Source organism: Hyposmocoma kahamanoa, unplaced genomic scaffold, assembly GCF_003589595.1.
Source record: "Hyposmocoma kahamanoa isolate Upper Pololo Valley unplaced genomic scaffold, ASM358959v1 87, whole genome shotgun sequence".
Lineage (NCBI taxonomy): Eukaryota > Metazoa > Arthropoda > Insecta > Lepidoptera > Cosmopterigidae > Hyposmocoma > Hyposmocoma kahamanoa.
In genome coordinates, this window is record NW_020654422.1 from 7284982 (window position 1) to 7296414 (window position 11433).

Here is an 11433-nt window from a genome sequence, read left to right on the forward strand (position 1 = left end):
CACACACACACACACACACACACACACACACACACACACACACACACTTACTCACTCACTCACTCACTCACTCACTCACTCACTCACTCACTATTTCACACACACACACACACACACACACACAGAGAGAGAGAGACACACAGACACACAGAGACACACACAGACACACAGACACATAGAGACACACAGAGACACACAGAGACACACAGACACACAGACACACAGACACACAGACACACAGACACACAGACACACAGACACACAGACACACAGACACACAGACACACACACACACACACACACACACACACACACACACACACACACACACACACACACACATGCCTACGCCTAGTTTGGATAATCAGAGCTCAATAGATTAAATTGTACGAGTTATTCTGTTAAAATTTTATATGTATCTACATATTACGTGTTACATCCTGTACAAATCTTTTATGAAATAAAGAATTATCATTATTATTATTATATAATGACTCATACCTATTGATAGGCTCATACCTATTTTGGGGGTTGATGTTGCTCGCTTCCGTAGGTTTACCCTTGAGACCCTACAAGTGACCCCTGGGTGGTGCTAAAGAGCAATAACTACTGGTGGTAGGCTTCGGCCGTGGCTAGTCACCACCCTCCCGACGCAGTCGAGTCGCCAAATGGTTTTTACCGTGTTCCGACTCGTGTTCGGGAGTTGCCATTTGGAGGTCGGGTCTGAACAGTTGCATTGCGTCTGACGGCGAGTTGTAGCTGCTTGTACTGCCACACTGAGCACTCGGTTCTGGAGGCTAGCGGGATCCGAAGCACGGTGCACCGCTGGCCGACCGTGGGAAGTTGGGGGCCCAAGTAGCGGGAAAGCCACCCGTGAAAGGCTGCCCCGCCACCCAACGAAAAATCCCGGAATGCTCCACCTTGCCGGTTGGCGACCGGAAGGGAGGACCAGGTGGCCATCTCCGGGGGGGTTCGGGCGTCCCCGCGGTCTCCAAGCCGATTGTAACCTCGTGTGGCAGTATGAGTCTGCTGCTTGGTTGAACACGACGCAGTGCCTCGTTCAACTGCCTTCCTCCTGCCTATTCACTTCTCCAAATCCAAAAATGAAAAACTATAAAAATGGAAAAAAGTATACACAGCGGTTGCACGTCCTCCCACTAAAAGTGCACCTCACTAACATCCGAGGTCTGCACTCAAATCTCGATTCGGTCCACTACCACCTTGAAACCGACAAACCGCAGCTGCTGTTCCTCACAGAGACGCAGATCAGATGTCCGACTGACGCAGCGTACCTCAGCTACCCCGGGTATACTCTGGAGCACAGGTTCGTACCTCGTGCCGGAGTCTGTGTGTACGTTCGCGATGACATCTGTGTCAAGCGTCTCAAGAACCTTGAGGCACCGAGTTTTTCAATTTTGTGGCTTCTGGTTGACACAGGAGTTACACAAATAGTGTACTGCTGTGTTTACCGATCGCACAGTGGAGATCAGGAGACGACCAAGCTGTTCCAATATCTAAGTGAGACGTCTGATGAGATTCAGCATAGGTACCCAGCGGCGCAACTAGTCATTCTGGGGGACTTTAATGCACACCATCAAGAATGGTTGTTCCCATACCAGAAGACCGATCACGCTGGGAGAGAGACGCGTAAACTTGCGTTAACGCTAAGCTTATCCCAGCTTGTCAGTGGCGCCACTAGGATACCAGATGTTGAATCTCATACGGCTAATTGCTTGGACCTTCTGCTGACAACTGATCCGGACCGATACTCTGTGGTTGTGGAGGCCCCACTGGGTACTTCCGACCATTGTCTGGTGAAAACTGTATCCGTATACTCCCCACCCGATCAGGGCCCTAGTGGTATGAGACGGGTGTGGCGATACAAGTTAGCAGATTGGGACGAAATGCGCCATTTCTTTGCGTCATATCCCTGGCAGGCGTGCTTTACTTCAGGAGACTCGTCGAGCTGTGCTGATGCTGTAGTCGAGGTCTTGCGTTTGGGTATGGAGTATTACATTCCATACTCTGATGTACCCAATGGACCCCAAGCTCGTCCATGGTTTAACGCTAATTGTAGTTGTGCTGAAGCACGTAAACAGTCCGCGTACCAAGCTTGGGCAGATGCTCGACTACGCAAAACTCCGAGTATTCAGAACATGAAGAAAGCTTTTAATAAGGCCGCCAAGAAGTGCAAAAGCATGTTACGTAGGGCCAAGTTCGACCATGTGCGCCGCATAGGAGCCAAGCTTGCCTCTTATCCAGCAGGCAGCAAATCCTTTTGGTCCCTGGCCAAAGCGGTCGAATCGAACTTTTGTCGCCCATCTTTGCCACCTCTGCTGAGGCCGGATGGTTCGCTGGCTCATACTGCGGAAGAGAAGGCGAATCTCTTTGCCTCACTCTTTGCAGAAAATTCGCGTCTAGATGCCGCAGGGACCCTACCACCTACTTTACCTCAGGCTGGCTGCACTATGGCGCCAGTTCGCATACGCCAAAAAGAGGTACTTAGAACTCTGCGAAATCTAGACGTGAATAAAGCTAGCGGGCCAGATGGAATTCCAGCAATAGTCCTTCGTAACTGTGCACCTGAGTTGTCTCCTGTTCTCACACGCCTGTACCGCCTCTCACTTGAGACTGGTGTAGTTCCCAGATCGTGGAAGCTTGCAAACGTGCAACCTGTACCAAAAAAGGGAAGCAGAGCTGACCCTGTCAACTATAGACCTATCTCAGTCACTTCCATACTCTGCAAGACTATGGAACGTGTACTCAACAACCGTCTCCTATCGTACCTTGAAGACAACGATCTCCTCAGTGATCGCCAGTACGGATTCCGACGAGGGCGATCTACTGGGGATCTTCTTGTGTATGCCTGTCACATATGGAGCGAGGCTATAGAAAAGCAAGGCGAAGCACTTGCAGTGTCTTTGGACATTTCTAAAGCCTTTGACAGGGTCTGGCACGCAAGCCTTTTAAGCAAGCTTCCCTCTTATGGGCTTCCCACTGACCTTTGCAATTGGATCTCGGATTTCTTGAGCGAACGTTCGATTCGAGTGGTCTTAGAAGGCTACTCTTCCGAACATATGGCGATAGATGCCGGAGTTCCTCAGGGTTCCGTACTGTCTGCAACTCTCTTTCTGCTGCATATCAATGATATGTTAATTCCAGGTACCTTTGCGTATGCTGATGACAGCACAGTTGTAGATAGGTACTTGACCAATGCAAGGGTCAGTGGAGAGGAAATCCAGTCTTGTCGAGAGTCCATGGTTAGCCGTTTAGATTTGACACTCCAGGCAGTCTCCGATTGGGGCAATGCCAATCTTGTCAAATTTAACGCTACCAAAACGCAGGCGTGTCTATTCTCCACAAAACGGAGTCCCTTTGAGCTGACTCCGACTTTTCGTGATATATCCATACCGATAGCCGATTGTCTCCAGCTACTTGGAATGGACCTGTCGTCCAATTTGAACTTCGGCAGATACATTGAATCCACGGCCAAAAATGCAGCAAGGAAGCTTGGGATCCTTTCCAGGGTGAGGCGGTACTTTACACCGGGACAGTTGCTCCAGCTGTACCAGGCACAAGTCCGATCGTGCATGGAGTACTGCTGCCACCTTTGGGATGGCTCTGCGACATATCAACTGGCCACTTTGGATTCAATTGACAACCGTGCCAAGAGACTTATAGGTGACTCGGAATTAGTGGAGGCGAAGCTGCAGAGCCTTGAACACCGCCGTAAAGTTGCCTGCTTATCGGTATTTTACAGGATATATCACGGAGAGTGTGCGATGGAATTACATGATTTAATTCCGCCTTCCCCTTTCCATCACCGGGGGACTAGGCGTAGGCTTGGGTTCCACCCCTATGTTGTGGATATTCCAAAGATTCGCACGAAGCGTTACGCTTCCACATTTATATGGCGAACGGCTATGGAGTGGAATTCCCTGCCTGCAGACTTGTTCCCTGAACGTTATAACTTGGACCTTTTCAAGGCGAGAGTGAATAGGCATTATTTAGGTGTGCATGCTCCATCGTCGACCTCATCGTCACTTTCCATCAGGTGAGATGGAGGTCAAATGCGCACCTATATTTTATAAAAAAAAAAAAAAAAAGGCCTCTTTAATGCTAAAGCACGTTGCCAAAAACACTGCGTAACAAAATACACGGGATGTCGCCATACTTCTTTATGCAAGAAATTAGAGGAGTAAACTATAAAAGTAAACTTAATTTGTTGCATAACTTTTTGATCTAAAAAAAAAGTTTTTAGCTCACGGATCCTGGCAAGCAAGTAGCAACACTCTTAACGCGAAATGCCAAGAGAATTAAGAGAAAAAAGTGGCAACACTGAAACGATCTTCGGCTGAAGGGCTTTGTTGGCCAGCAATAAATTAAAAAAAAAAAACTTAAATTCAATTTATTCAATCATAACACCTGCCTTGATTTTTTATGTACTCATTTTTTATTGTAAACGCAAGTAAGAAAGTAATTTAGATAGAAAGACATATTGTAAACTATGGCCTCTGAAAAGGACCCTCTTGTAAGCGAAAGATCAGGTACTGTAAGGGAAGTCGGAAATCATGCTATTTGGAGCCTCTCTTCGTGTAAACCAGGTATCTCTTAATTTACTATGTATTTTTGTATAACGCCGAGTCTTAGCATTACAGCCCAGCCTAGGCTTATGTCTACAACAAAGTGAAAAGAAAAGAAGGTTTTTCATATAATCGCGTCGGCGAAATTCGTAGACCTCATACCGACTTTTGAGTGGTGCAGAAAAACAGAATTACTAGAAATAATTTTATATGACAATCTATGATGATGATATGTCTGTACATTGTATTTTAAGCCTTAGTTGCCTGATATTATGATTGAAGAGTAAGAGGGATTTCGGCCAAAATCCGAGTAGGTTTCAAATTTTGCTGACGATATATAACTACATTATGCATTTTATATGATTACCTTTCATGCCATACAATTTATTAACCCGTTGGCCCTCGCTAGGTGTTTACAGACACGATTACTAACTACCAGGTAAAAAATACCATAGAATTTAAGGGCATTATCTAAGAATAGAAAATTAATTTATAAATCTATGAAGATGCAGTAATTTTAATGATGTTATTCTTAATAAATAAAATTACAAAATACAACTTGTAATGAGTAGTTATAGAAATTATAGATTATCGTAGAAAAGTACTAAAAATTGAAAAAAAATATGTATACGAATATACGCTATAAGAATCAACAAATATATTTTTTATCTTTTGGAACATGCAAAATTGAGATCAATATCAAAAAATAGACTTAATGTACTATCAAAATAACAAAATATCAGTATATTTATAATACACGAACATTGATAAAATCGACATGAAGCCATATGTTCCAAGCTCCTTGGTCCAAATTAATCTATTTTACTCTATTGTAAATCATTCAAAGCAATCGCCACAAATTGGGATTATATGGTCTTGGTATATCTTTTTGAAGCACAATACACAGACTGTCTCCATCTTTACGGCACAGCGAGAAGCAGAAACAGATGCGCGAGATCGAGATGTACTCGCCGATGTCTTTTCAATACTCAAGTCGTCGTTGAGCATAAACTTGGTTTGTGTTTTTAAAGATGATGATAAATAAGGTACAAATGCCCTCTTCTGTATCTGTGGCATCACAGACTCAAAGCTAAATCATTCAAGATGATCCTCCCCTTAGCCATCACAGCTCCATTATTCTCTTTTCACCTTCACTATAATGTATTTGTGCATTGATTCCGCAATTTTCAGAAGTCCATAAAAGAGTACTCTACTAGTTGCCCGTGCCACTGAGTACGTAGCACAAAGCTCATCCACAACATCGACATCACATTTGGTTCTATTATTATCTATTATCATTTCTGGTTTTATTCCTTCTCCAGAATATTTTTTGCCATCATGGTGCATAGTTGATGTCAAGAGAACCACTTATTCTTCTTTGGGACATATGACATCATACTGTGGTGGTTGGTTTTTGAAACCCGAAAAGGGTGCTACAATCTTCTCTCGATACCTCCAATGAACACTATGCCATCTTTATTTTTTGATCATCTTCTGTTATTTTTGTAAACAACCATATTTATTTGCCTTAGTAAGTATGGCTGCTTAATATAAATATAATCTTAATTGCGCTCTCCGAATTTTGTGAAAAAAAGAAACAAGAACAAAAAAAAACGAATTTTGTAAAAAAAAAAAAGAAACAAAAAACAAAATAAAAACAGAGCAGGTCCAAAAATTAAGTTGGCTTAGTGTACATTGAAGGTATCGCTCTGACCTTGGTCGTCGTAAAGACCGACGAAAATAATCATAAGTAAACTGAAAAATAATATAACAAGTACTGTTGCTACCGGGTATTTTTTACCCATACTCACTTTATTCGTATGTCGTCTCCAAAGGCCGCGTGCAAACTGGTTGTCTCGCGGTGTGCATATGCATTAACTATTGGTTAGATGGTACCTAGAGCCCCGTGTCGCCAGGGCGCTCAGAAAAGTAATAATCATCGTACATAAATACTCTGTGGTATTTTTTACCCAGTAGCAAGTGTCGCCGGGTTAAGATGAAATATGTGGTCAACTAGTTAGGAACACTACAACTTGTCTTCCACAGGTTTTGGAATAGACCAGCTGAGAGATGACTGCATGGAAACTTATTGGCAATCGGATGGACAACTGCCTCATCTAGTAAACATTCAATTCCAAAGAAAAACTATGGTCTCACACATTTACATCTATACAGACTATAAACTAGATGAGAGCTATACACCTAGCAGAATATCAATTCGTGCTGGAACACATTTTAATGATTTGCAAGAAATTGAAGTTATTGAATTGATTGAGCCTAGCGGTATGATAAAGACTTTGAAAAGATTTTCTAATGCAGCCACACTTGGGTAAAGAATTCAAAGGTAATGTTCACAATTATTATTTTGTTCTAGGTTGGGAAGTAATACCAATTAAAGATATCCATGACCGACCAATCAGAACATACATGATTCAAATAGCAGTATTGAGTAACCACCAAAATGGAAGAGACACACATATGAGACAGATCAAAGTTCATTCCCCATGTGAAACTACTTCCTTTGACATAAATAAGTTTAGAAACTTTTCTACAGTACAGTTTCAACAATATGCTACTATCCGCTAAATTAACTTTTACTGTAAGATTCATTTAAGTTCATTACCTACCTTTTTAGTATTAGATATTCATAATGTGCCAATTCGTATGCGCAAAACTGTTTTAACACTCCATTAAGTAAAAATGTATAGTGACACAACTTTGCTTTGTTCCCAAGGAGCTCTGAAAAGAGCTGAAGGCTCTAAAAGTAAAAGAGTTTGTGAATAAAAACATATTTAACAACCCTTTCAAGTTGGTATTTATATTTATAGCTGTAAATTAATGAAATAAAACACTTAGTTATAGTATTATCTCTCATTTTTATATTTTAATAACTTTTGTGTTTTCATTCTGATTCGTCACTTTCCTCGCTTGCTTGCTGTAGCCAATCAAAGAACTTGAGTAAAGAAGGTTGTGTCACTATAGGACTTTCATTTTCTTTGAGGTCTTCATACCATTCCAGCAAAGAGTCTTCATCAACAACATCAGCTTCATATAATAAATGAAGAATTTGACCTGTTTTGCCATTTAACCACTCGCATTTTATGCAGCTATCCTGGAGTGAAAACCAGCAATAATGTTACTACCTAGACTTTACCAACTTATTTTAAAAACATTGAATATTAAATCCAAATATACTCACTTCAACTGCTCTTAAACAATCCATAATAGAAGACTTTGTTTTAATATAATTGGACAAAACAGGACGAAAATATTTTAGAATATCTTTAACTGCGACCACAACATTATCAGCCTCTGTTAGAGCTGGCATACTGAGCAAGGCTCTAATGACAAAAAAGTTTACTTCATGCAATTGGATGTTATATGCATATCTTGATGAATTAATCTCTAATATCAGATAGTCACATTTCAGTTTATCATTGTATCCTCTTGCCAAACTTTCTATGACTTCTTGTAAAAATACTGAAAAAGATAAATCAAGTGTAAACTCAATTCAGCTCTTGTACTGTAAATAATACTTTTAAATCAATAAGTAACTACTACTTCTTACTGTTAGTGTCTTCGGGAATAGGAGAATCGGGCAGAGAAGATTCAGCACTACTATCAGAAGTATAAAAGGATTCACTGTCACTCCATTCCTTCTCAAAACCAATAAATTCATCTCCACCACTGCCTGAAGACTCATTCTCCCATTCTGTGCCACTTTCTGACGCGGATTTCATCAATGTTTTCTCTAAAAATGCAGAGAACACTTTGTTACAATACAGTAGTGTAAATAAATGTTACAGTGGTAATTTACAAAAATGCATGGGGATCAATATCATGAACTTGGTTTGATTGGTTCAATACAACACAACCCAATAATAAAAGTAATTTGCCACTTGTACTTATTAAAGCATTAAGCAATAGTAAGAGATTAAAAAAGTGTACATACCATTTTCCTTATCATCAGACTCAATAATGTTTCCTTTTAGTTTACGGCCAGTTTTCACATGCACACTAGCTGCTAAAATAGCACCAGCTTCCAAAACACAATTTTCTTCTACCACAACATTGTCATCAATAAACGTATTTATTATTTTACAATTATCCTTTATCACCACATTGTTCATAATTTGGCTTCCACTTATTGTAACATTGTTTCCTATATCACAATTGTCACCAATCATAGATTTTGTAACAGTTGTGTGATCACTGATTTGTGTGTTGTCTCCAACTAAAACATCTTCTATTAGTGTACAAGACCTGTAAACGTTCAACATTATACAATTTCTTAGTCATATTAGTTTAACCAAATAAATGGGTATAGATTATAATGACATTATGTTAGATACTTTACGCACCTGCTCAATTTAGAAGTTGCTTTCCGGAAGTTATGACAAGCCATTAGGACATAATTGTTTTGGTAGAATGATCCTGTTTCTATACATAAGGGAAACGCCCATTGATGCAGGATATCGCGGCTGGAAAATTAATAAACTAAAAGTATGTCGACTAAAGTTAATAAAAAAATAAGTTGGGACACTTACCAGACAATTTGATACGTCTTCCAATTGGTGACAGCAGCAGCATACTGGTGTTCTTTTACAAGTGTGTAGTAAAGGGAGCTGGCTAAAATTTCCTCATTTATGAGAATACCATGTATGAAGTCATCTCTAGTTTGGAAGTCAAAATTATCAGAGAACAGTGGTGGCACAGAAGGAGAACACAAAGCAATATTGGCATCTACAAGATTATGATGTAGTCTTACTTCAGAATGGTTTAACACACATTCCTAGAAAAGAAAACATTCAGGAAAATAATGTGTGTCATTAATTATAATTTCAATATATTTAATAATGTATGCGATGTGGTAACCCGCTATATATGGAGTGAATTATAAGTGAAGTGTCCAGTGTGTGATGCATGTGAGGTGAGCAAAGAGACTCGCAATATAAGTTTAACTTCTTATAAGTCTGTCACTTAAAACACAAGAATTCTTTCGACCCGACTGGACGTGAACCTGCGACTGTTGCCTCAACGTGGATACCGCTGTGCCTACTGGGTTACAGATCGTGCCAGCAGTTTTTAATAATTTCTCTATGTGCTTGTTGCGAATCTTTGTATTGGGTTTAAACAGTTTTTGTCAGATACATCGTAAGTATTAATTTTAGCGTACGCCGTACTGATTGTTAAAACATGGAATGCTGATAAACCAGGGCAAGATTTGAGTATTTCGAAATTCGTATTAAGACATTATTTATTCCTCTTAGAGCTCATAACATTTGTCTCGAAATAAAGTATGTTTCTCTTGCCCCACCTGATCTTATTTAGAATTACAATACACTGCAAAATAACCTGCTTTTGCACCCAAGAAAAAGAAACAAATTTCCTCAGTACTTGAATGTACCACCCTTGAAGAAACTTTTTTAATCGCAAAAATATTAAAATGCTGAATTATGATTTCGGTAACTCATTGGAGTAAAGAAAAAATTTCTTACCAAAGGTAAATTCAAAGATTTTTCGTCGGATTTTGGTTTGTATTTTTTGTGGATGAGCACTTTCTTAGTATTAGCATCGGCGGCCAAGAAAGTTGGTTTATCTGAACTTATCAATGGATGTTCCCATGCGACCTTTTTGTAGACTAAAGTCATTGCTGCACCTTTGTCTCTTTTGCAGATTTGCCTGAAAAATATATCAAAATTATGTATTACTGAATTATAATTCTAGTGTACCAAGACGATTTTTGTTGCAGTATATTAACAAATCCACGTGTGCGCGTACACTAAGAGTGTTTTTATCATATGACAATCTAACTATACACTCTTCTATTTAAGCATAAAAAATATTGACTAATATAGTTTATGCCAAATAGCATGGCAATAGCAATAATTCACCCGAGAGTTTCATCCTGAACACACAATTCGCAGCGACTGATCGCCGATTGCCTGTAAAACTGTCGCAATTTTGGCATCGCGTGATTAACATAATAAAAGTCAATAATGTAACTTAAAAAATTAATAAAATTGAGGTATACCACTCGGTGAATTGGAATGTTGTAAACATCACATTTTTATTATTGCAGTTAAGATTTTTATACTACTTATTATTGTAATGAATGATTATAGGTACGTTTATTAAAAATAAATATTATATCACGTTAGTATAATATACTAGATTTAAATAAAACTTATATTTACAACTCAGTTCATAATAACAATAAATACAGTTCCTTTAACTTTACAATTTCAAAAATATAAAATAAATCAATTTAATTTTGGCATTCATAAAAAATACCACATGGCGTCTAAAAAAACAAATTCAAAGTTATCCCTGTTTGTTTCACCGCATTTCATGCCAGGTGCGCGTAACCTTTCGGATATTTTCCTTTACATATATTAAATTGTATTCTGTGTGGGAGTGCACTTGCATTCGGTCGAGTTTCGGAAATATTCACATTTTAATTTTGTTTTGATTTGTCAATTTGTTTTCACTGTAACCTTATTTTTTGTTAAACGAAGACCAAACCATGGAATCAGAATCAGTGGCAGGATCATCTTCCAGTGAACCCAATAAATGTCGTCTTTCGTATCAATTTAATCGTATTGACCACAACATCGACAAAACAGTAGACTAATTCGTAATAAATGTAAGCAACACCGACTCTCACGAATCGGATTCTGGAAGCGACGGTTTTGCATAATATTTATATTATATTATTTTGTCTTTTACTATATACTTATTTAAAAAAAATTAAGGCCAAATTCCATCAGTATGTTTCCTTGCTATCAAATTATTTAAATGTTTACAACCCCTGAAGACATTTGTACGTCAAAATGACCTCTACCGCAAT

The 11433-nt window shown here is 39.2% G+C and overlaps 2 protein-coding genes across 3 annotated transcripts in view; one reads left to right on the forward strand and one right to left on the reverse strand.

The window, feature by feature from the left end:
• LOC113235141 (translation initiation factor eIF-2B subunit epsilon) overlaps positions 1–11433 on the reverse strand; it is a 69819-nt gene that overhangs the window by 43315 nt on the left and 15071 nt on the right. The window contains exons 4-10 of one of the 2 annotated variants that reach the window (XM_026470736.1): positions 10082–10265; positions 9131–9375; positions 8945–9064; positions 8536–8846; positions 8152–8334; positions 7783–8063; positions 7595–7695 (exon numbers count right to left, since the gene is read on the reverse strand). In XM_026470736.1, the coding sequence (XP_026326521.1) occupies positions 7595–7695; positions 7783–8063; positions 8152–8334; positions 8536–8846; positions 8945–9064; positions 9131–9375; positions 10082–10265 (1425 nt within the window). Of the gene's footprint in view, positions 1–7485; positions 7696–7782; positions 8064–8151; positions 8335–8535; positions 8847–8944; positions 9065–9130; positions 9376–10081; positions 10266–11433 lie in introns of those variants that run through there. The other variant, XM_026470735.1, reaches the window with a different exon arrangement.
• On the forward strand, positions 4404–7776 carry LOC113235142 (anaphase-promoting complex subunit 10). Its single transcript, XM_026470738.1, has 3 exons — positions 4404–4604; positions 6630–6866; positions 6958–7776. The coding sequence occupies exons 1-3, from the start codon at positions 4508–4510 to the stop codon at positions 7167–7169; spliced, it is 546 nt and encodes a 181-aa protein (XP_026326523.1). The 5' UTR covers positions 4404–4507; the 3' UTR covers positions 7170–7776.